The 25,652-nt window shown below is 41.1% G+C and overlaps 1 protein-coding gene and 2 long non-coding RNA genes across 5 annotated transcripts; 2 read left to right on the forward strand and 1 right to left on the reverse strand.

The window, feature by feature from the left end:
- Window positions 1-3,155: 3,155 nt before the first annotated feature.
- LOC130604048 (uncharacterized) lies at window positions 3,156-4,383 on the reverse strand. 2 transcript variants are annotated; one of them, XR_008973356.1, is made up of 2 exons: window positions 4,215-4,383; window positions 3,156-3,561 (listed from the first exon to the last, which is right to left on the reverse strand). It is a non-coding gene; the product is annotated as an uncharacterized LOC130604048 (long non-coding RNA). The 2 variants fall into 2 exon arrangements; XR_008973357.1 differs by lacking the exon at window positions 4,215-4,383 and adding an exon at window positions 4,005-4,173.
- WEE1 (WEE1 G2 checkpoint kinase) lies at window positions 4,200-16,351 on the forward strand. Of its 2 annotated transcripts, none has more exons than XM_057418289.1 (11): window positions 4,200-4,327; window positions 8,266-8,474; window positions 8,909-8,975; window positions 9,059-9,231; window positions 10,185-10,306; window positions 10,961-11,107; window positions 11,569-11,664; window positions 11,746-11,831; window positions 12,061-12,231; window positions 12,323-12,468; window positions 14,962-16,351. In XM_057418289.1, exons 1-11 carry the CDS (start codon window positions 4,274-4,276, stop codon window positions 15,110-15,112), a joined length of 1,422 nt encoding a protein of 473 aa, XP_057274272.1. In that variant the 5' UTR covers window positions 4,200-4,273; the 3' UTR covers window positions 15,113-16,351. The 2 variants fall into 2 exon arrangements, with proteins under 2 accessions (XP_057274272.1, XP_057274271.1); XM_057418288.1 differs by lacking the exon at window positions 4,200-4,327 and adding an exon at window positions 5,365-6,205.
- A 2,210-nt stretch (window positions 16,352-18,561) lies between these two features.
- On the forward strand, window positions 18,562-25,499 carry LOC130603982 (uncharacterized). The gene is made up of 4 exons (XR_008973334.1): window positions 18,562-19,912; window positions 20,853-20,945; window positions 22,179-22,353; window positions 24,440-25,499. It is a non-coding gene; the product is annotated as an uncharacterized LOC130603982 (long non-coding RNA).
- The last annotated feature ends 153 nt before the right edge of the window (window positions 25,500-25,652 follow it).

Below are 25,652 nucleotides of genomic sequence, written 5' to 3' on the forward strand. Positions count from 1 at the left end.
GTGATCGTGCAGAATTACTTCTGTAACAAAAGTGTTCTCTGTTACTGTCAAAACCCCAACATTTTTGTCTTTCCTTTGTTTAAGTCCCTTGCCAGCCCTTAGATTGACTGACTGCTGTATTTTACTTATTTTTCTGGGGAGTTTTAGACTCTCCACAATGTTACTGCTTGATTCTATAGTTTTTGGCTGAGAGGCTTCTGAGCTTGTCTTACTGAGGCAAGATAGGAAAGGAAGCCTAACATCTGGCAGGTCTGCTGGTGTAACAGAAACTATCACGACTGTAGAAAGCTCCCGGAGAAGACAATGTTCCAAAGCTACATCTCTACTGAGCTCTTTGCTTTGGTATAGAGCTAATTCAGATTTTGAATATAGGTTGTAATGACTGAAAAGCCTTAAAGTGCAAGACAGGTTTGTCAGTCTTGTGCTTTCTGAAAGTACAAGACTGGGACAGGCAGGATTAGCTTTTTTTTTTTTTAACCATATATTCAAGATGTAAGAGACGGGTTTTTGAATGTACATAGCTTCCTAAGGATGATGTTAGTGGGAAGAAGGTATCTGAACTTCTTGAAACTTTTACTAGGCTACTATCTTTTTATCTGCATCCCTAAAAATGCTTGGAAAAATGTCTTACCTTACATGATAATGTGTAAGAGATTTATAAAATGAATAGTAGTAAATTTGAAAAAAAAGTTGAGTACCTCTTCTGTGATTTTTACGTGTTCCCTGAAGGAGAAAAAGAAAGCAAGGTAATGATCCTGGGAAACTAGTAGTGACTATTTAGTTTACGTGCGTTAGGTATTTTGAGGTTTTTAATTGCAGATTATGTTCTATTCAGATCATTTTCACTTCAGTAAAGGAATGGGGCATTCAAATTGTACCTGCTTTCAGTCATGGCAATCATTCTGTCTCTTCAACTTTTAGTATGTTACGGAGGAAATTGCTGATCTGAATACAACTCTCAAATAGATTCTTTTGCCACTTTGTAAGCAGAGATTTCAAGTGTTAAGAGGCAGGTGTACAGGCAAAAAGGGAGTCACTAAAAAGAATGTGCTGTCATAGTCACAGAGAAATACTGAATTGTATGTGACTGCTTGGCAAAGCCTGTAGTTTTTGTTTTGTTTTGGTTTTGTTTTTTTTAATGTACCTTGTGTATTATGACTGATGCGTATTTTCAATCCTTAAATTCCCAGGGTTTGGGCCCAGAAAGTGCTCTTTACTTTGGGAGGCATCCTAGGTCCTGTCAAATTCCCCATTCTGTTCTCCACCTTGTTTTCTTGCTCTTACTATTTATAATTTCTGGGTGAATACACCCTTTAGAAATGTTCTATCTGCATGCAGACTATAGGCTAAAAAGAGTAAAAGGATTGGCAGCATCAACTACAGGCACGTCTTTGGACACAAAATCCACCTTTGATGGAGAACCCATTCAACTCTGGACCTTGTAATGAAGAGGTTGCCAGCTAACATCAGCTGTTAGCAGCACAACCTCAGATAAACTAACCTTTAAACTCTTGGTGGTCCGGAGACAACATCTCCCAGTTAGCACACTACTACTGAGGCCCATTAGCCCTGTATATACCAGATCTTCCATGAACACTGGAATGCCATCACTGGCACTGGTAACAAGCACACTGGTCTCTGGGTACCTGCTGAAACCAAAGAGAAAAGCCAGAAATAGCACAGATCTGTCCCTGATCCTGGTTCTCCAGCAACAGTTTTGGCACAGGTGGCTGTAGTGTTTCTGTTTTTTATATCAGCAACTTGACCCTCCTTCTCTTCCGCTTTTTCACTCCATTTACCCATCTTATAAGATGAATTCATCGTAGTTTCACAACTGTGCTGGCTGATGCAGAATGGGTTTAATCCAGTTTTTGGCAGAACTAATTTGATCAAAGAGATTTTGGGGGGATTGCAGATGAACTTGTGAGTTCAGGAAATGCTGATAAGATGGCAGTGTACCCTCTTCTGTGGCAGTTCCCTCTGACACACAGACAAATGAGCCTTTGTTCCATTTCTTTTCCATTCATCATTATTTGTATTCCCCTGCTACCCACAAAAGAGGGAACAACTGTTTTCCTTGAGCTTGAAAACTCCTAGTTAAAAGCACTTGTTTGTTGGTGAATGTGTGCTGCCCCAGATAAGTATGTCTGGTAGCAAAATCCTCAGTGCACCAGACTGATATACTTATTTTTTAATTTAAAAGCAACTATTATTGAAAAAAAAGCCACAAAAACCAAACAGAAGCAAGTTTTGCAAATATATCCTGAAAACTCTTAAACTGCTCACGTTTGCAGGGGTATCTGTCAGGCACCACCCGGACATAAAGTTACATGCTGTTATATCTATTTGGAGGATCAGGGCTTTAGTTTGTTTGCTCAAAGGTGCAGTTCTCAGTATCAGAGAATTTGTGATGAATTTGGCTTACAGTGTGGCGCAGGAGAAGCCTGCAGAGCTCTTCCCTGCTCACCTCTCTTCCTCCTGTGATGATTGCTAATGCACCCTCTAAGCAAATTGGCTCTGCGGTGCTTTTTCGTTAGGCTGTTTGTAGGCCTACCAATGTTCATTGTAGTGTTGTCATGGGGGCAAGAGAACAGAGTTGCCACTTTCTAGGGGGAAAATAATCTTCTCTTCAATGCAACCGCTCATGGTCCCATGAAAGCACAGCAAAAAAACAAGCGATGCAAATTCAGAACAGCACATTTATGAAGCCTACAAAGGCTGTCCTTATATAGCAACTATGCATTTTGTTATAATTACGTATTTATTCAGTACTTCCCTTTCTTATTTGCTCTCAGTTTGGAAATAAACTTTCTTTTTAAAGCTGTTACTGGTGTTTCTTTCTTTCTCTGTTCCTTTTTTCCTTTCCTCTGTATTGTCTTCAAAAATACTTCCATCTGTGTACAAATTCTGAATTGTTCCATTTGACTTTGTCCCACTTAAACTGAAGTGATTAGCAATACATTAGTTAAAGTCTATACAACAGGGCTGCTGAATTTCATTTTGCCACTTACCCTCACTAAATACCTGTGTTAGTTAGTAGACTGCTGAAAGCAAAGCAGCACCAGTTCTATTTAGGTTGATTTTGGGAAGGAAACTTTGACATTTCAGGGGAAGGGGTTTATAGAAAGCTTAAATTCTTTACTTTTTTTTAAAGAAAAGAAAGCTTCATATATGACTGAAGCAAGCCGCAGATGGTAGCTGGGATGTTTTAGGAACTGCTTTGCATCTCCCTCTGTGGACTTTAACCGAGGAGATACAGGCTGTATTTTTTAATAGCCTTCTCTTACATCATCTGTTCTAAAACTTGAATGCTTTAGTATTTGTTGTACAGCACGCTTTGGTTTTAAACATTAGTTTTTTTAATGGGACATTAGCATGATTCTAAATTATTGCACACCAAGTGTTTTTACAGCACTTAGTCTGATGTAGCTGTACCTCTGTAAATGCTGCCTAATCCTGTTTTCATAGGTTAGGTTGGCTACTTTCAGTTTTCTGAAAGTAGTTTTCAGGGCATTTCCATAATGTCAAAGAGTGTGCTCTTGTGGCTCACCACTGCTTGTCCTGAAAAACAAAAAAACCCCAAACCGAAACAACTGTCTTAGCTTTCAGGCTATTGAAAGTGTGAGAAACAGGTAGGGATGCGATACTAAAGCAGAAATGTTTCTGTGTAGGCCTTACAAAAGAAAAGGGTTATGACCCACATGTCTCAAGGTGACAGAGCTCTGAGCAAAGCCATTTCACTGCACAGGCATCGTGTGAATTTCATTGACGGCTGGTCCACTTAGCCAAATTAATTTCAAATGCTCTTAGGTTCGTGCAGTGCGGGTGGCACAGCCAGCCATCCCCTGCAGAGTACTGGTGAGAGCTGCTGGAGACAGTTACACTGCCCTGCACAGCAGCCCTCCACAAAGAAGTGGGTATCTTCACATAGAAAAGGTTTAAAAAGGAGGAGTTGCTAGCAGTAGCAGAGTATGGGACACCAGCATCCCTGTGTTGGTTGTTACTTCCTGAAAGTATGTGGGCACTTGGAGAGCGGCAGTTGTATTAACAGCACCAGTGTTGAAAATGGATAAAAATGTATTCTGGTATTTTTGGTTTGTGCCTCAGTGGAAAATCTGTGTACAAATAACTACCTAATGGACATATGGGTGTCCTGTTTCAGCAGGCAGCAAAAAAAAAAAAGGGCCTTCCTTCAGCAGCAGCAACATCTGTACCTCGGCTACAGCCATGGGAGCTGGAACCATGTCCCAGATTGCTTCTGAGGCTTCTGCCCATGGATATCGAGGATCAGCGACCCAGCAACAGATCAGCAAACAACAGAAACATGGTTAAGTACAAACTTACGATTTCTATTGGCCAGGTCTTAGGTGTTCTGGTTTGTTATCTTAGAAGCTTTCAGACTCAAAGCCAGACCGTGCTGCTCTGTGCAGAAGAGCGCCATTTGCAGTAGATGAGGGTTTGCCCTGCAGGTGTGAGAGGTAGGCTTTGGGAAGGAGGCTGGCGAGGAGCACAGGCTGGCAGAAGAGGGGCTGTGCTGTGGAGTCCAAGCATCCTAGGTGCCCCTCAACTGCCAGGGAGGCAAACCCTTGATGCTACCTGCACATCCGGCAGATGCTGTGCTGCACCAAGAGCGTGGGGAAGGACAGGGAAATTCATACAGTGACATGCACCAGGCTTTTTTTCCCAGCTCCTGTGGCTGGAAAGAGCCTAATTTTTCAGGACCTTTATTACCCAGGGGGTTAATTTTAGGGTGATTTGGTACAGGAAGAAGATTGGTGGTTTTGTTGCGATACGTTTCATCGAGGTGGTTAAGAGGTGGAAAATGAAGCTGAGAGACTGTTTTGGCACGTGTAGGGAGACAGCCTGATAAATGGCACCTTCGGTAAGTCACGTTTACTGTGCCGAGTTCCTTTTGGTGTCTTGTAGGAGTTATTGCTAACAGCGTGAGGTGTTGTATTTGAGGCTCCTGTGGTTTTGACTGCATTGTAAGTCACCTGAATCGAGTTATTTGGAATGTACTGTTTTTACGGCTTAGCTAAAAAATGCAGTCTTTAACTGGCCTAATGGGAATTGTTACTGGTTTGGGGCGCCACGAGATTTTTGTGCGTTCCAACCAACAGAAAGGGAGCAGAACAGCCTTGCTGTGAAGCGGGTCGCTGCGGCCACGGAAGGGCAGAAGGCGGCCGGGCAGGGCAGGGCAGCCCGACATCCCCGCCCGTCCAACGCCCGCTCCTGGGCGGTACCGCCGCCCGCGGCAAAGATGGCGCAAGCCCGCGCCACTGCGAGCTGACACTTACGTGTGTCCGCACCGGGGCCGGCTTCGGGTGCCTGAGCCCCGCCCCGCCCCCGCCCCACCGCTCCCGGCGTTCGCGCCAAAGGGCCCCGTGACGCGGCCGCGTGTGGTTCCGCCCCCGCCCTCGGTGTTTTCAAACCGAGTGGGTGGGCGTGATTGGCTGGCGCGTGTGCCACGTGATTAACGGTCGCGGGAAAGCCGCGGAGTCCGAACAGCGTGAGGTGAGCCGTGCCTGGGGGCAGCGTTACACCCAGGTGCGTACTGCGCCCGGCAGACTTGGGGCAGCGCAGGCACAGCGGGCGCGGCCCTCAGTGGGGTTCGCAGCGGGCCGCCATGAGCTTCCTCAGCTTGCAGCAGGCGGCGCCGCCGCGGCGGGTCTCGGCCCGGCGGGCGGCTGCCCCGATCCGGCAGAAACTGCTGTTCTTGAGCGCCCACAGCGACTGCGAGGAGGAGGAGGAGGAGGACGAGGAGGAGGAAGGCGGCGGCAGCAGCTGCAACAGCACCGGCGAGGACTCGGCCTTCCAGGAGGCGGATTCGGCCTTCCAGGAGGCAGACTCGCCGCTCTCGGCTGCTCGCACCCCGGCGCGGGGCGACCCACCCCTGCTGGAGGAGGAGGAGGAGATGGAGGCCGCGGCGGCGCCGCTGCCGGACGAGGGGGACTCGTGGGAGGAGGAGGGATTCGGCTCCTCTCCGGTGAAGTCTCCCGGAACCTATTTCATGGCCGGCTCGCCCTCGCCCCCCCCCCCTCACAAGGGCCGCCGCTACTGCGATGGCTCCCCGCCGCGCGCCGCGGCTAGTGGATACCGGGTGCGGAGCGAGGAGCCCAGCTCGCCGCTGCCCGACTACCCCGGCACTCCGCCTCACAAGACTTTCCGCAAGCTGCGCCTCTTCGACACGCCCCACACTCCCAAGGTGAGCCACCGGCCGCCCCGCCATCTCCTCCTGGGGGCAGCCTGCCCGGGGCGGGGGGGGGGCTGGGCTCGTCTGCGGCGGGAGGCGTCGCGCCCGGAGGTTGAAATGCGGGTGTTGAGGGCCTATGGGGGCCCGCATGAGTTCGCAGCCCGTCCCGCGAGCCGCTTGCGCCACCCCGCCTGGCCGCAGCGGCGAATTGGCGTTAGCCCGGGTGCTGCCCACAGCCGTTACGGTTATGTAATCGGCGGGGGCAGACGCTCGGCCTGCGCGCCCCGGTGGGCCCAAGCCAGGGAGCAGCGGGGGGGGGGAGGGGGGGAAGGGAGCGGGTGGGCGTCGCGCTCTGCGTTGCTCCTTGAACCCGACCGGGCGGGGCCCCCCCCTGGGGCCTTCGCCGCTCGGCTCGCTCTGCAGTAGTGGCTGCCTGCCGGCTGGCCGCCACCCGCAAACCTGCGGTTTGTCCCGTAGAGTAACGGGGCTTGGGGCACAGACCGCGATATACGTAAAGGGTACATGTGTAAAAACATTTTTACACTTTCATGTATACGACTTATACATGGATAAGTACGCTGAGTTTGCTGTCTTTTGTGAGGAAAATACTAGAAAAGGTGAAAGCACAATAGTGAACTCTTAAGTATTTTAGTGTTGTGGGGGCATTTGTCGCTTAGTAAACAGAAAGCTAAAGCTTGAGTTGGAGTTTGCCCTGTGTGTCTGTCTAACCGATATGTCTCGTTCGAGTGCCATTGCTGTTCTGGCGCGGTGCGCCAGCATCAGCTCAGTGCCTGCACTCCTTGTGAAACGTAAAAGGCAGTTTGAGTAGCCGATGCTGTTAAACTAATGGATTTGAAAGCTTTAAGGGATGGGTAGCTCTTAACTCTGGCAATAACAAACTTTTGTAAGGCATTTCAACTTTTGAACTCGACATTCATGTAAAACATGTAAAACACGGTGTAGTGAATTTAAATCTAGTGACAATAGACTTGCTTTCTTGATTACTTTTCATATAGCCCTTTAGAAGTAATCTGAGGATAATCCCCAGGGATAATCTCCTAGAGGTCTGTAGACTGTAGATCGAAAACAACTGATTTAAGGTGCGAGGAAGGCAACCTTGTTAATTGCTTTTCTACAGCTTCCATCTTAAGTGAGGTTTCACTAGTAGAAACGAGCGGTACTTATTTGGAAATTGTAAAACTGGTGATGATCTTGTATCGAGTAAGGAGCAACACTTTACAGATGCAAGAGGCTTGTTGTGACACCAAAACAAGGTCCTGACCCTGCTTGTCAGTGGGATTTTTAAATTAGGTGCCCAAATTCTACAGGGGTTATCTTGGAGAGGTTACTTTTGGAATCTGGAGGAATCAGTTGGCCAGGGTATCCAGTGGAAGTACTGAAACGTGTGTTGAAACAGTGATTTAAAGCTCTTCATCTGTTCCATATTTGGAGAGTGCAGTTGAGATTTCCAAGCATTGAGCCTTCTTTCCTATGGTGGTTTAGGCTTTAGTTATGTTAATTCTTTATTTTGAAAGGTGTTAGGAACTAGGATCCAGTAGGTCAGTGTTCGGCATCATCACCAGGATGCAGGAGAGGGGGGGTGCAAACTGGGGAAGTTTCATCATGTACCTGGAAGACACCTGGTCTGACAAATCATGACCAAAAAGTTCTTGCCTGGATGTTGAATTTACAGCATAATACTGGTGTCAGTTCTTGAGCAACTTTTTGAAGGCTCATGAAGAGGCATCTGTGCATCAGTATTAATCGCCACCTAAATTTGTAGTCACCAAAGATAATTTCCTATGTCTGATCTAATTTCTAAATCTTGTATGTGAAAATCATGGTGATACAGCACAGAATGGTCTGTGAGTTTCGTCTGAGTTTATTTCATGGACAAAGAGTTGTCCAAGAAGCTTAGGTGATGACATGGTTAAGGATAGAAAAACAACTGCTTTTGTAATCTTTCTTGTCTATTAAAAACTATTCTAACATTCAGTGTTTCATTTAACTGTTTATGTGTGGAGCGTAAAGCCTAATAATTTTATAAATGTCTTTTTTTCCTATAATTTCAGAGTTTGCTTTCTAAAGCACAAGGAATAGGCTCCAGCTCAGTTAAACTTCGAGGGGGCTCTCTATTTATGAATGTTGGGAAATCAGAGAAGCAAGACGATGATATTAGACGAACACCTCATGTGAACATCAATCCCTTCACTCCTGATTCCATGTTTCTTCACAACTCTGAAGGAAAATGTCGTAGGAGGAAGAGAACACACTGGAATGAGTGAGTAACTTTTATCTTCTTTTGTTAAGCTTATCTTTAGAACTACTTTTAGCTGGAAAAATTTTGTTACAAATTGATTCTATAAAAGTATTTTTCCTTGCAACTTTTAAAAGTATCTGCTTTGAGATATTATGAAATACCTGTTTAGCACTAGATCTTCTGATTAATATATAGAGAGTATAGACAAGGCTGTGACCTACAGTCTTTTTACCTTACTGCATAAACTATGCACACAGTCTTTTCTTGAGGAGGAAAAAAACAGGTACCCTTATATAAGAGTTCGCACTTATGAAATGTCTAGCATTCAACTAGTTCAACTAAACTTAGGTATAATGGTTTCACTGAGATCTAATTTTACCAACAGCTGCTAGACTTCAGTTTTAAGTTTACTTAAGCCACATTACTTCTGCAAAAATAACTGTTGTGAATTTCAGCTCTTGTGGAGAGGACATGGAAGCAAGTGATGGAGAGCCTGAAGATGAAATGATCAGACCAGCTAAGGTGATTAGTCTTTAGATCTTGATACTACATTTGGCATTTTATGTATCTCCAGATCTAACTATTTTTCTTTCTAATATTTACAGAGGATAACAATAACAGAAAGTAATATGAAGTCACGGTATGCAACAGAATTTCACGAGTTGGAGAAGATTGGCTCTGGTGAATTTGGCTCTGTGTTTAAATGTGTGAAGAGACTTGACGGCTGTATTTATGCAATAAAGCGATCCAAGAAACCCTTAGCTGGCTCAGTGGATGAGTGAGTGTTTCCTGCTATTAAAAGTTAAAAGCCACTTCTTGGTACTTTTTCCTCCTGTGTCTCTTTTTATTAGTGTCTAGGGAAGTAATTTAAGGCAAAAGTGTAAATACGCATGAATTAAATGTAAAACAGATACAGAAGTCACTTATGTGTTTTTACGAGTAGTGTGCAGTACTGTGGAGGACAGGTTAGCTGGTCTTTTTCTATCAGATACTTGTCCCAATTATCCCAATTATAATTGTCCCAATTATTGTTCTAGTCTGCAGAGTAAGAATAATACTTGCATTGATGGCAGGAGGGACTGTACAAATAAACTGCAGTGATGATCATATGAAAGGAAAGCAATATTCCCAACTAGGTCCTCATCCTTGTCAACTTGACATGTTGATTCAGTTTTGGGGCTTGTTTTGGGTTTTGTGAAGGAGTCTGTGATTCATGACATTTTTTCCCTCCTCACTGTTCTACTAGTAACTATTAATCAAATAATTATTAAATAATTAAATGTTCTAATAGTAACTATTAATATAAAACTCCACAAGTTTGACTTGCTCAAAATTGCATACCAGACTTACATACAAAAAGTTGTGAATCTTGAGTTCAGTCATATTCTTGGCTCATGATTATCAGTTTTTTCCTAAGTCTTTACTGATGCTTCTCAAAGCTTGTTGATTAGACAGTATGTCATGGAAGTGGCAGATCCCTCAAGAATTATCTACAACAAAACCTGGGGTTCTATATGCTTAGACCTTCAATGCAATGTTAATTATTTTAGCTATTTGAATATAACTACAAATCCACTTTAAGGTGCCTCAGAACTGAATATAAAGGTTTTTATTAGAAACCTGAGCTTGCAGTGGTGCATGATATTATAATGAGTGTTTCTATAAAGCTGAAATTAGGCTAATTCAACCTCATAATACTCTTGAGTGCTGTTATTTTTATGACTGTACCAGGCAAAATGCTTTAAGAGAAGTCTATGCGCACGCAGTTCTGGGACAGCATTCTCATGTAGTAAGATACTACTCAGCGTGGGCAGAAGATGATCATATGCTTATACAGAATGAATATTGCAATGGTAAGTAAAGTTTACAGCTTGTTCTGAACTTCCTTTAAAAAAATCAATTTTTTTAAGTTATATAGGTGTCCTTACAAATCCCTAGCACTAGTTAGGAATTGATTGCCCTCCACATAGCACATACATTATTGTCTCAAACGTGTCTCATGTTCTGAAAAGGCATATCAGATCCATGAAGCAAAACCTGCACGAAATTTTAGACAAAGTCTTGAGCATTCAAGAATATTGGAAGTACAGTGAGGCATTTGCAGGCAGCAACTGTTCTCTTCTCTGGACAATAGTACAAGCTGGAATAGAGAATTACCAGTGGGTTTCTTTTTAAAAGGGAGGTGGCCCTGGTTTCTGGAGCATTTGCTATGGTTGATACCCTGCCAGAGATTTAGAAGACAGGGAAGAGATCTTTTTCCCTTGTGTTGATATCCTGTTAATTTGCAAGGCAACTACGGCAGAAAAATAATTTATTATTTTCTATGGCTACAAAAGGGGGATGCAGCACTAGATTTATCCATTCCTGTGCATCACGAGCAGGTTCTCGGTGATATATATTCACTGTTTATTTTGGGAGCCAATTGTACATACTTTTGGAAGCAAGTTGTCATTTTGTCAACTGTTTGATGTAAAATAATTATGTTGTTTTCTTTAATGTTGTTTTAGGTGGCAGCTTAGCAGATGCCATAAGTGAAAATTACAGGAATATGCGTTATTTTACTGAACCAGAACTGAAGGACCTGTTACTTCAGGTGGCTCGTGGTTTAAAGTACATTCATTCAATGTCACTGGTACACATGGATATCAAGCCCAGTAAGTCTGTAAAATGTTTTGCTCTGTATTAACAACTTCCTCAGTTAATCTGCTGTAGAAAAATGAGCAGTTAGCCACACCTTACTAACTGTAAATTCTTCACTGAAGTTCTAAACAGCAGTACAAAGATGTCAGTTACAAAGTTGGCTGGCAAACTTAAACTGTTGTTGCGTTTATCGTGGGTCCTTTTTGTGTAATTAACTCTACTTGCGTAACACTTGGCTCCCCTTCCAGCAGAGGGGCCAGAGTAAGTTACAGCTTCTTGCAAAACAGTGTATGTATACAACTACTGCAGTGAAACTAGATGAAGTAAAAATTGGACAGTTGCGGTTTGGTGGTGAGGTTTTTTGTTGGATTTTTTTTGTTGTTTTTGTTTCTTGTGATTTTGTTTTGTTTTGTTTTTTCTTGCGGGGTTTTTTTTTGTTTTTGTTTTTTTTTTTTACAAATCTGCTCTTTTTCAGGTAATATTTTCATATCTCGGACATCAGTCCCAAGCATAACTTCAGAAGAAGGTGATGATGATGACTGGTCATCTGATAGAGTCATATTTAAAATAGGTGAGAAGCAGCACACATGCTAAAAAGAATTGCATTGTTTATTTGTCTTCTGAAAAAAATAGCTTGCTTCTGTTTTTGTAGGTGACCTTGGTCATGTAACTCGAGTATCTAGTCCACAAGTGGAGGAAGGTGATAGCCGTTTTCTTGCAAATGAAGTTCTACAAGAGGTAATGTTCTGTTTGGGGAAAATAGTGATGTTAGTCTGTATGCTGTTTTGCTTAGAGTATTAAGTTGCTGTTTGCTGCCTCCTTGCTGAGGGGGAAACTTCCTAAATGGTCTCCCTTTGAACTCTGGTAGTACTTGTAATACTGTAGATGTGTTCAGTGCTGAATAGTTGAGCTGTTAAATTTCTTCTGGGGGTTATGTCTAGTAAAATTTTTTTTTTTTTTTTCCAAGAACTACACTCATTTGCCAAAAGCAGATATTTTTGCTCTTGCTCTGACTGTTGTCTGTGCTGCTGGGGCTGAACCACTTCCATCTAATGGGGACCAATGGCATGAAATTCGGCAAGGAAAAATACCTAGAATACCACAAGTGCTTTCTCAAGAATTACTAGACCTACTAAAAGTAAGAACTCTTCTATTGGTGGCTTACTGATTAGTGTAATTTACTGTATTACTGGCCTTAACTAGAATGCCTTGTTTTCTCTTTTTCCAAGGTTATGATTAATCCTGATCCAGAGAAAAGGCCTTCAGCTGTGGCACTAGTCAAGCATTCAGTGCTTCTCTCTGCTGCAAAAAAGAGTGCAGAGCAGCTCCGGATAGAACTGAATGCTGAAAAATTCAAAAATTCACTTTTGCAGAAGTAAGTAGTTCCTCAGGGACCTTAAATCTAACTTAATTTCTAATGGGTTTTCATATGATAGTAGAGTGACGGTAAAGCAGGACTGTCCTTGTTTGTGCATGAAGTCCACAAATCTGTATGCATGTACTTACCTGAGTGTACAAAATGGGTTATGTAACTTCAAAAGGAACTTCCTTCATAGAAGGAACTTCTTGAACACTCTTAAGGGAATCACAACTACACTATTAGTATTCAGCCATAAGAAACATTGTGGTTTTTAAAAAACTTTTCAAGCATAAGCCATGCTTTCATGACAGGTAGAGTGTAATTTACATCTATATGTTTTCCTAGGTAGTCTGTACATTAACACATGTTGGAAAACATGACTTAAATGACCTGTTTTGAAGTTAAATGGAATGGCACATCTGGAATGTTTTTGAATTAATATGACTTGTATACAGCAAGCAGTGTTATCCAGTTACCAGAGAATCATTTTCATCATGAGGTCATCTTGTCCTACCCCTTGCTCAAACACTCAACTCTGAATTAAAGCTTTAAAGAAGAGTTTCCCTTTAGGAAGGTCTGATTTCTGCATAAGTTTCAGAGGAAGAGTTTAGTAAGTTAAGAAGAAGTCATATAAATCTTTCACTACAGTTAACCTTGCATGTGTTATGCATAACAGACAGGTTTCTATGAGGGAATATACAACAAAGATTACTTACAGACTGGTTCATTTTGAATAAAGATAGCCAGCTTTGCGTTTGGATTCTCTCTGTTGCTCACTGCTTATCTTGCCACTGCTACAGTCTGAATGTAGCCAGACTTTCCATTTCAGATGGTTATATTTATAATCTTATTTTGAATTACACTGACTGCAGAAAGAATAATTTGACAGTTTGTGCAGATTGGTGGTCAGTTTTGTTGAGGTAACTTGCTTTTATAAAGACAACATGTATTGTATGTGAAAGGGGAAATAGGCAAAGTTAATATTTTGTGAAGACTGTTTCTTGCCTGGCATCAAGTAGGGTACATCCTTATAACTGTAAATCCAAAAATGATTTAAAAAGAACAATTCTCCATAGTAATTATTAGCATTGTGAGGGTAGTGTTCTATAAATTAGTTGAGGTGGTTTTATTTTGTTTGTTGGGATTTATTTATTTATTTTTTTAAACTGTCTTGCATTTTGACCCATTTAAGATACCACTTTGGTATGTAAATTACCATCCCTGAAAGGAATCCTTGTAGGGAAGTGCTTTTCTACTGTGTTGTCTTCTTCAGGGGAAGGAAGAATTCAAGATCAGACTTCTAGAAAAGAATGGAAGTATATTATAAAACTTATGTCCTGGTAATGGTGTGGTGGGTGGCTGTGCACATATGCATGTGTTTGTGACTGATGTTTAGTCTTTAGGGAAGACAATTAAAAATTGATTGCATTCTCTTGCAGTGAACTGACACAGTGCTAATGTGGGGAGGATTAGATGGGGCATTGGTGTTAGTGAATAATACTTTGGCTGACAAGAACGGGAGTATTTATTTAAAGTAAAGTATGTAACTTTAAATACACCTACACCAATGTGCAGCAAACTTGTGAAATTTGATCTTGCTTTTAAATCCAGATTTCGAGTGACATTACAAATGCTAGTTCTTATGGTGGAGAAAATTCTTTGAGGAGGAGTAGTTTGGGATAGAAGAAAGAAAAGCTTATGAGGAAATATTACACTTGGCCATAAGCTAGCATTTAGGGAAAGGAGAAAAGGAGTGTGTGGGGAAATAGTTGATCAAGATAAATTTGCTCTTTACTCAGACTATTTAATAGTTTGCCCCTGAGTTTTATGTAACTTTCTTCTCAGACTGAATATTGGTAATTCTCTGAAACAGAATAGTTGAGAGAATATTGCCCAGGGACAATGACCTATGATACCTTCAGTGACTCAGCCTTGCAGGTTTGGGCTCAAATTTATTTGTTAGGCAGAAAAAGATTTAGTTGGTGATAAGCCTTGATGTGGGTAATGCAAAGGGAAAAGGATACTTCCTGAGTTGTTGCTGGTTGTGTTCTTTGTTAATCTAAGTGTGTGTCTCTCTGTCTGAATCTTCCACAAAAATTCAGTTGTGAATGAATGCTTCATTTGGGCAAACCTCAGTAACAAGCTCTTTGGTGATTTATCACATGCTTGTACTAGAAAGTAAACAGCATCCTACCATGTTCTGGTAAGTGAAGTGTTGAGCTGCTTGTAAAAGGATGGGTTTTGAAATCTGACCAAGTTATGTGAATTTGACATTTCCTTCCCTTGTTTAAAAGAAGTAACATCTAGATGAGTAACAGACATCCCACCTCTGTCCTTTGGGCTGTAAACAGGTAGATGTGAATGATAATGGTCTTAGTATGACCTAAATTGATGGCAGATCTTAAGTTCTGAAACTGCTGTAATTCATTTGAAATGCTTTTGCTGTGATAACGCCCATAGTCCTTACTGCTACCGTTGCATATGTGTGACTCTCTCAATGTCTTACAGAGAGCTGAAGAAGGCACAGATGGCAAAGGCTGCAGCTGAGGAGCGAGCACTGTTCACTGACAGAATGACAACTAGATCTACAACACAAAATAGACCATCTCGACTCATTGGAAAGAAAATGAACCGCTCAGTTAGTCTTACTATATACTAACTATGACGTATAAAAGAACTACTGAGGATGGCTAAGCATCTCCACCAGACTGAAGCCCAAAGAATTGAAAGAATTCAATTCCTGGTTTCTTGTCCTGTCTTTGGTCAGTGTCACTAGTTTTACACAAATTGTTTCTGGGTTCGTTCTTGTACAATATGGCTGATAAGCTGTATTAACCATTTGAGTTAATGGACTCTGTTACTATCTTGGCCATAGAAGATCCTGGATATTAGTCCATAAGCTTTTCAGTTACACTGTTAGATGTTACATTGTCCCAGGGTTAACCACTATAGTGGTGTGCTGCTTTGTAGCGTTACGGCATTGTAATAAGAAGTAATATCCCTAATGATTTTTAAGAGGGAGGGAGGGGGCCTTGCTTTGGTAGTTACTGATACTTTTGGAGCAGAGGGGAATACGTTTTTGGCTTTAAGGCCACCTACACTCAATGTACCTGATGTCAGGTAAACTTTTATTGTGAATTTTATTTGTATATTCAACTGGGAGCACTTTGTAGGCATTGCATAAACCACAGCTTAGAAACCTGTGGAATTAAGTGCCAAGTGGAACTGCTGCTATTTTTAGTTTGTTGTCCTTGCTGTAAACTGTAGCATTAAAACAATCATTATTGTGTTAATAGGCTTCTTGTAAAAACAATTACGTGAAACAAATTAAGCTGCATTTTAGCGAAGGCAGCATTTTTCTCTCAAAGCTAGTGCATTGTGAAATAATGCACCAATTTAATATTTGGGCTCTGTATTAGTGTAGTGCAATTGTTAATGTCTTGGCTATTGATGTTTTGTAATTCTTTCTAATAAGGTTCTCTTTACGTGTTTTTATTCTCTTCAGTTGTCCATTCTTTGAGGCTATTTTATGTTTGGTTTTTTGTTGTTTTTTTTAATGTTGGAGTACTTGTAAATAATTATTTAGTGTAAGTGTTCAAGTTGTTCTTCACAGTTTATGTACATAAGTTTGGTGTTTATAGTATACTTTACTGAAACTGCAGTTTGACATGCCAACAGACAAAGATTAACTATTCAAAGTTCCAAAATGAACAGGAAGTGGCCATCAGAATCTGTACTGATGTTGGACCTAGGCTGACAGATGTTGCTAAAAAATAGAACTGTTCTAATTAGTGGCTTGTCTCTTCATTAATTTTAGTTTAAACAGTGTTTCCCATTTGTGCTCTGTTTGTTCTTACTAGTGTTGAATTTGAATATTAAAGTTAAAAGTTTTGTTTAATGTTGTCTTTTACACTTATTTAGCCCTATAGTTGTGGAAATAAAATACTGAGTTAGGAATATACTATGGCAAGACCTGATTAGATCTGCTTCCTGCTCCTGTGTAATGCCTGTGGCTCCCTCTAGTGAGAGTGGAAGATGGCATACTTTCTGATAGTTACTGTAAGAGGGAAGTACCACAGTCTGCATTAGTATCTAGCAGTCTGTCTCTACAGCTTCAGAAATGATACTACATGTTGAAAAGATTAAGCCCTTGGAAGATTTGAAGTGGAACGCATGACTGTGAAGATGGGAGGACTAGATGAAACTGTGGTGAAAGACCTGGTCTGAGGTAAGGAGGAAAATTCATGAATTGCTGAGGATGAGAAGTTGAATAAATTCAACTTATTTAGAAGTTGGGAAGAGAACAGTGGGAGAAATAGGAATACTCTAGGGAACACAGTGATAGCATGTTCTGTGGCGTGGGCATAAAATACGCATGTCCTTTGTCCCTCATGAAAAGGAGAGATACAGGGCAGCTAATAAAGGCGTAACAGATTAGTCTGTTGGGGAAGCTTTTACGTGTATTAAAGTGGTGCAGGTGATTGTCAGACAAGCTGTATGTGAATTGAATGGGTGGTCATAATTTCATTTTGCAGTCAGCTAATGAAAGCTGCTTAGAATTTTTATTTGTAAGTGCTATCCATATGACTGTAATTCAGAGGCTTGGTTTAGGTAATCTAATTTGAATAATATTCTCTGGGTATGCAATTCTTGTCAGTAAAAGCTGATAGACTGGAATAGCTTTAAGTTTTTACTTTGTAAGATGTCTTGTTTGTGAGAGAAAAAATATCTCTTTGTTGCAGTGTTTTAATGTTCATCTATGCTAAATGAGACTGCTTTTAAAACATACTTTTTCTTAACAGTCATCAGCTGGTGGGGGATCAACAAATATAGTCTTCCCCTATAGCGTAATAGACTTGACATACCTATGATAATTGTATGCTCTTGCATCACTCATTTTCAGAGGCTTGTGACATCAATACAGGTATTGATGTGCAAACAAGCCATATACAGTGGCTATGTAAGCAGGCAGAGGTGTTCTCTTTGCTGAATAAAAAGATGGGTGGATGGCCAACCCGAAAGAGTGGTGGTGAATGGAGTTAAATGCAGTTGGCAGCTGGTCACAAGTGGTCCCCAGAGCTCAGGATTGGGGTCAGTTCTGTTTGATACCTGTCGGTGATCTGGATGAGGTGATTGAGTGCAACCTCAGAAAGTCTGCAGAGGACACCAAGTTGGGCAGGAATATTTATATGCTTGAGGGTAGCGAGGCTCTCCAGAGGGACCTGAACAGCCTTGACTGATGGACTGAGACCAACTGTATGAGGTTCAACAAGGCTCAGTACCAGGTTCTGCGTTTGGGTCACAACAACCCCTTGCAACATTGAAAGCTGCTCGGAGAGAAAGGACCCTGGGGTGTTGGTTGACATCTGGCTGAATATGAGCCAGCTTTTGTGCCTAGGTAGCCAGGAAGGTCAAATAGCATCCTGGCTTGTATCAGAAACAGCATGACCAGCACTTCTAAGGAAAGGATTGTCCCCCCGTACTCAGCACTGGTGAGGCTGTGTCTTGAATACTGTGTTCAGTTTTGAGCCCTTCACTGCAAGAGAGACATTGAGGGACTGGAGCGGTTCCAGAAAAGGGCAACAAAATGATGAAGGTTCTGGAGAACAAATCTGATGAGGAACAGCTGAGGGAACTTGGGGTGTTTAGTCTGGAGAGTAGGCAGCTCAGAGGACATCTTATAGTTCTCTGCAACTACTTGAAAGGAGGTTGGGGTGATGTGGGTGTTAGTCTCTTCTCCCAAGTAAACAAGTGACAGAACAAGAGGAAATGACCTCAAGTTGCTCCAGGGAGGTTTAGATGGGATATCAGGAAAAATTTCTTCACCAGACGAGTTGTCAGGCACTGGAACAGGCTGCCCAGGGAAGTGGTTGGGTCAACATCCCTGGAGGTATTTAAAAGATACATAGGCACTTGGGGACATGGTTTAGTGGTGGACTTGGCAGTGTTAACTGTTGCACTCAATCTTCAAGATCTTTTCCAATAAATGATTCTGTGGTTCTCTTCTATTGCTGGTCCCGTGTTTTGTATCTGCCATAGAAGGGATGCCCAACCAAAACCATGTAATTGAAGTGTCTTTGGATGTTCTTTCTCCTGTGTGCTAAGTGTTTAAAAGGGAGCTGCAGAAGTTTTAAATAGTTTATAGGAGCAGTAAGAATGGTGACATTTTATCTCAAATTTTTATAGGATTTCTTGAGGACAGTGGGGAGGCTGAGAATTCTGGCCCAACAGTGGCCAGTGGGAAGAGGCAGAGAATTTGGAACGTGTGCATTAATGCTTCCCATGAATACGCCCAGCATCCAGTGATTCATGATTCAGATGCTTGCTGAGTGAAAAGTAGTATTTATTTTTACTGACATTGAAGGGTTTTTCATTTTTAATAGAAACAATCTCACAGTAATGTTGGTATCTTACGAATTTACTGCAAAAACAACATTTGGGAAAAGTTGTATGTAGTTAAGCAAGCCACCTTTTCAGGTGGAAGAAGCTACTAGCTGCTCACAAAATGTAGAAAGTCAGATGTCATTTGAAGGAATTCTGCCAAGCATGGTGTAACAAGGTAAGCTTTGGCACTTTAAGAAGAAAGCTTCATATCAACTTAAGAAGCTAAATGAGTTAAATGGTTAACCATTTTTCTCATGAATTCATCTAGCTTAACTTTCTAATACAGAGATAGCAAAGTACCTCAACGTTTTTGATCAGAGTACCTTGTTTCCTGAGGAACTATATAAAAAGAGATGCTAAAAGTAACCGAAAGCAGGCATTTCATATCCCCACCTCCTTTAGATATTTGTCTGCTTATTTCTTTTCTGTCTTTGCATATAGATGCGGTGTCTGTAATCCATTTTCTAGTGATAGGTTACTGAACAACACTACTTGTCTAGTCTTGCTTCATCTTCTGCCCAAAGAGTGGGTGTTGTGGTAGACAAATTTTTGCAGAATTAAGTTTTCTGTAGAGACAGGACACCACATAATGCTGGTTTCCAAAAAGTATCCTGAAATTGTTCCATCTAAACTATTTATTTGTGGATGAATTGTCTTCCATTTGACTGTACAAAACTAGTTACTGTTGGAAACGAAAAAGCAAACAGAATCATTGACCTATCCAACTTGATGCGGATTTCAAGTACCAAGGATTGACTCACTTACTGGGTAATTAGTCTTGTCAGTCAAACCTTTCCATGGACTACTTGTAAAAGTATTGATGGCCCTTAGTTTTTCTTTGCTTTGCAGGCTAAACCATTATAACTGAATCATAAATGCTCTGTTTTAATTTGTTTTTAATATTTTGAGGCACGCATGGTGGTTCAAATAGTATATCAAATTGTGTTTGTGCCATTACTGTTGAAACACAATTGGATTTACTTAGATAATATTTTTTCCAGAAAACCCCACTGTGATGTCGTGCATACTACTGGTCCATTGTAGCCACGAAGACCAATGGATGGACAAAAAGTACGTCTGTAAAGAGAAGTTAGCACCTTCCTGTTGGAAACTGTAGCAAACTAGAAATTGCTGTTCTACTTTCATAGGTTACATATCAAACTCCCAGCAATTTTTGCCACAAATTCACGCAGGGTTAACTAGCTAGAATTACTAAGGTAATCTTTGTCTGTTTGGTTTGGTTTGGTTTGGGGGCTTCTGTGTGTGTGTTTGTGGTTTTGTGGGCGGGGGGCTGTTTTGGGGTTTTGTTTTTTGGCTGTGGGTTTGGGTGGTTTTGTTTTTTTTTTTTAATTTTGTTTGTTTGATCTTGTGGTGGGTTGTTTTTGGGTTGGTTTGATTGGTTCCTTGCTTTTTTTCCATTTCCAAGTGTCCTATCCGTACACTGATTTCCTGCTCCCCCACCTACCCATGGATACAAGCTGTTGATGACTACAGGCCTAATAACGTATTGATCTGAATCAATAAGATGTAGAACCTGAAAAACATAGTGACTACTTGGCTTTTTAATGAAGTTATAGATAAGCTTTACTTCCACCTAGAAATGGAGGTAGGCACTGCTTGTTTATTTGAAAATAGGAATTCAATTTCATAGAATCACAGAATGATTTGGGTTGGAAATGACCTTAAAGCTCATCCAGTTCCAACCACCTGCCATGGGCAGGGACACCTTCCACTAGACCAGGTTGCTCAAAGCCCCATCCAATCTGGCCTTGAACACTGCGAGGGATGAGGCAGCAATTTCATGGATTGCATTACTGTAGACTATAACTTTGAAACATTTCATTAATAAAAGTATACTTAGTCACCCAACCCTTCTTGTTGAACTTGGTGGAGGGAGGGATCAGGGGGAGGTTTGACCCCTTCCCAAAAGCTGGGGTCTTTTATGTGTTTTGTAGTCTCCAGCAACACCTGGTGGACAAAATGATTAACTGTACACTACATTTTTGTCTTTAGAGTTTGTGTGCTAGTATAATGCTAGACCCTGATTGTTAGAAACCATGATCTTGTTCTGCAGTAGTGACTGAGCATTCTTTCCAGGGGTAGCTCAGGTAAGTGTTAACTTTGTTTTTCATCCACACCCATCCCCCTCAGTTTGGTAGGCTTGGAAAAGACATCCTCATGGTTTCACCATATATGTGAATTGGTATATAACGTGTGAACAATTAATGAATCTGTGTATGTGTGCTAGCTATTAATATCACTGATACAGCTGTGCTTGAGGACTCTGGACTAAAGAGATGGTCAGCAAGAGTCAAAAGCAGGGCTGTTCCCTGACTGAACTTTACCTTCTTTCAGTGAACCATGGAGAACACCTGAGAGAGAGAGCTGCAGGCTCCCCTGGTTGCAGGCTGCTGAGCTGACGCATAGGTTCTGCAGAGAAAGCAGGAAGAAGCAGTGGTGGGCAGGATAGCACACAGGAAATTAAAGTCCTGCTTCTATTTAAACAGTTGGAATTGGAAGAAGATGCTATCTTCCCAAAGTATAATGGGACTGGGGTAGAGGAAAGGGAGGTGCCCTGAGGAGAGAATATTGCCGTGCCTATTTAAACAGGAAGCAATTTATTACTGTTTAACACATGCTCAGAGATCTGAGATTGTGCACGCTTAAAAATCATCTGAGATTCTGGAAAGCCTTGAAAAATCTGAAGGTTTGGTTTCGAAGATCTTCCTTTTGTCAGTCATTTGACTCCTTTCTAATATTCACCATCCACACTTAGCATGACATCTGAATAATCATGCTGGCTTAAACTGATTTCTGTTTGACTCAAGATGAAAGCAGAATAACTGGCCTAATTCTATTCAGTGGTCTATATATCCCTAGGGTTACTGCCAGGTAAGTGGGCTAACAGATATAAGAACTGCTGCTGTTACTGACTGACCATTTATGCTCAAGAAAAGATCCTGTGTGTTTACTATGCATCCTAATGATCTTGTCCATCTATTGATGTATAGACAACAGAATACACACCTAATTAAAGTATTTTAGGCAAGGTGTTCTGCAGGATAGGGATGCGGGGGACAGAAGAAATGCATCCTACTCCCAACCTTTAGCATGAGCAACCTTGGGTGATCTTCCTATATCTGCTGCTGCTTCCTCTTGCCTCTTTTCATTCTCGGCTACTTGAGTGTTAAGATGTTTAGGGTAGAATCTCCCCATATATTTGTTCCGCACCATAGCAAATGGGATTTTAATTTCCTTTTGGTAACTAAGTCAATACTGTTGTCAGTTTTCTACACAAACCCTGCTTAACAGCTTTTTCCATTGACCATTTCTTTCTCCAGTTTCCATCCCCAGATAGTTACTGCAGTAGACACCTGGGATTTAATTTCCTCTTTCTTTCTGCAAGTAAGATATCTGTGGCATTCTGTTCTATGATTAGTTCTGTAACTTGGTGAGAAATACTTTATCAGCTGCAAGTGAAGAGTAATATGTGTCTTATCAGGGAGGACCAGGAAGGTAAGTTAATGCTCTCTAGTCTACCTCTTCATTGTTTTTTTTCATCAAGTTTGAATAGAAATGTATGTGTTGTGCATGAGTGTATAAATAGCAAAAAAGTCTAGTAAAGCAGGAGTGCTTTGCTGAAATTGCTTTGAAGATTCTCTAGAAGTCTTAGAAGTGGATAGAAAATCTACTTTTTTTTTTTGTAGGAGGGACTGAGCTGCCATTCTGATTCAGCATCTAAGGCTACTTCCTGTTTCACCTAAAATAATTTTCATGCTCAATTTCTACGTAGTTCTAGCGAGACTGAGGCATGTGTGTAAGGACAGAGATAAAACTTGTTAAAGTATTTAAAAATAATAAAAAAACAAAGTCCTCAAATGGTTTGAGGACTGGGCTACGGTATAATGTCAAATGCACTTACTGTCCTTCAGTGCTTCTTTGATATGTACGATTGGACTGCTCTGTTCACAGACTATAATGCTGATAACTTGGCTTAATGATCTTCAATTTCTGTTTGCTTCAATTAAATTTTCCTTTGGAGAATGAAAATGACTGGTCATTCTACAGTTCAGGAAGTTTTTCTCTGGGCTAACAGTAAGCAGAAAACAGTGAGTTGCTGATGTGTCTGAATTCTTTCCTTGATGGCAGTTTAACTGACTCAGTGGCATAACACAAAATTAGTAACAGTTCAAATGCGTAATCTTTCCTCTGGTTCAAACCTCCCTGAGAAATACTTATTATTTGGCTAACAAGGAGTAATTAAGCTTCTGCAGGGAGGAGGAGAAGTGACTGACGTCTTAAGGCTGATCCTCAGCAGGGTCTAAAGCTTCTTCCTGAAACTGTGAGTCACTCTTTGGGGCTGTGAGCCAGTCTTCCCTCCCTGATGTCCTTGCCACTCTTCAGTCGTGGTTTTGACTGTGGTAAGCAAACAAGATTAGAATAAGCACAGATTTAAATAAAGTTGCTGAGATCTTGGACAACTTTCAAGAAAAGCAGAAGTATGTTAAGTCGCATCAGACCTTACTTTTGTACCATGCAAACCATTTGGAGTTTATGTAGTGATATCAAAGACTTAATGGTTAATGTGATCACTGTTAATTAATGTTCTATGGATTATATATCAATCTTATCTTCAAAGCTTTAGAATGTAAAGTCTTTCATAAGCAAAGATCTAGACTAGCATATTAAAACAGAAGAGCTGCTTAAAATAACTCACGCTTTGGGTGTGGATGCAGTTAGTCCTGTAACTTTGTTAAAGCTATTTTGGGTAAGTAAGAAAAACAAAGGTTTTGTTCAACAGCAAGTTTTTCTGCCTACGAACTTGAGTTTAACTGGTTTTGCTCTGTTAGCTCAATCCTATACATTGTACTAGTTTTATGCGTAACTTGTAAGTATCCTTTTGACTACCCTACTAAAAGCTGGAGTGGCTGAGGCTTATATAAACTACTCATGTTAATGAAACATTTCTAGCATTGACTGTTAACTTATTGACCTGAATGGAACTCTTTATATTCTTAGTGGAAAAGAAGTCCTGTTCTGGTAAAGGATTTCAGCATGTCATTTAAATCTGGAATAACAGAAGTGAGCAAAAAGAATGAAGGTAAAATGAAGAGAAGCACATAGGGTTGTTTTTACAATTATTTTGTGGGACATTTTGGTTTAGTTTCATTTTTCCACTCTATCATTTTTATAAAAATGAGCTGCCAAAAAAATCACTGAAGTCTGTTCAAAACAGAAATTGTCCCTGTCATGAGGAGATTCATGTGTGAACTCTATGAATTGCTTTTTCCTCAGCAACATTCCCCAGAACCTAACTGTATTTTAATGTAATTTAATAGGGATGTTCTTTATTTACTGGTGACCTTGTGGTTGCTTGGCTACCAAATAACACAGGTTTGCTATGTTATCTGCATATACAAAAGTCATCTCTTTCCTCCTTAAGTGGAATAGCTGTGGTCAAATTGGAGAAATGCCTTAGCTGCAAGTGGTAAGATACCTATTTCACAATAACAGATTTTTCTGGTAGTACTAACAGCTATAATGTTAGCAAATCAGGTTCAGTAAGAAATTTAATCAAATTAACTTTTTGTTAATTATATAGCTCTCAGCACCCATCCTGAGGAAAGAGTATAAATAATTGTGGATTCCAAAGTCCTGAATAAACTCTGGAGGAAAAAGGTTAAGAAAAATGAGGGGGAAAGGCTGCAAGGATATGCCCAATGAATAAGGCACTGTGCTACTGAGAGACTATGATGTCTCTGCATTGCCAGAACATTTTTGTTGCTTGCTGTAAGCTAAAGAAGACACTAAAGGACAAAAATTACTGGAAATCTGTGGATGATTCTAGTCTCCAATTTCCCACATACAGAAAACTCATTTTATGTATTACCACATATGAGAAGTGAAAGTACTTCCTACAGTGGACTTGGCTATGTGCTTATCTGTAGTGGTCCTGCCCAGATGACCATTGTACACTGAGGATTAGTGATCCATCTAAATCAGGCTGTGCCTACTCAACCCTGTGCTATACTGCGCTGGCAGTCCAGCCTGGCCTCCTGGTCCACCTGGGACTGTGTATGCCTCATGGCTATGGGGTAAATTGATGTGGTTGATTGTACCAGAGGAGCCTGCAGGCAGCTCCTGCTCTGTACCTGTGATTACACCTGCTGTGTGGTCTGCCCATTATCCGAAAATGCAGCAAGAGGTTGACATGTGAACATCCTTTCTGTTTGGTACTAGAAACAATGTATAGAGTTGTTTTCTTGTAAGAAAACCCTGTATTAGCTTAAATGACCAAAATGGTGGAACTTTACCTTGGGCAGGGCCTGTGTGACATGCTGCACCTTGATCAGAGATGTGGGTGATGCTGCTGAGGCTTCCCAGCACCGGAAGAAATGTAAGATTATCTCTACTGTCTTCTCTATTCTAGTCTTAGCTCAAATAAATGGTATTTTATGTGATACTTGAGAGTCTGAGTGCCTTTCTTACTGGGATTGTAATGAACCGGCACCACCTTGTGCAAAACAATCATCTTGTGTACCTGCCAGAAGTATGCCACTTGCAGTGTTCTATTTTTGTTCTGATGATGCGGTTAAATGAAGGCTAAAACTGGACAAAAGTGAGTATCTTTGTTTGTTTGTTTTGTTTGTTATGTATCTTGAATGCAGGATCTTAATGGTTTGGCTTAAAATCCATGAGAATGAAACCTTACCTTGACCTGTGTACTGTGAATGATCTTGGATACAGTATTCAAAGCACTATAAACTTCACCATTATCTTCCTGCCTCTTCTGGCCTAGAAGCAACTCTAACCCT

This window comes from Pezoporus wallicus, unplaced genomic scaffold (assembly GCF_028554395.1).
Source record: "Pezoporus wallicus isolate ANWC-B61680 ecotype Strahan unplaced genomic scaffold, APGP_CSIRO_Pwel_v1 contig_2025, whole genome shotgun sequence".
In the NCBI taxonomy this organism is placed as follows: Eukaryota; Metazoa; Chordata; class Aves; order Psittaciformes; family Psittacidae; genus Pezoporus; species Pezoporus wallicus.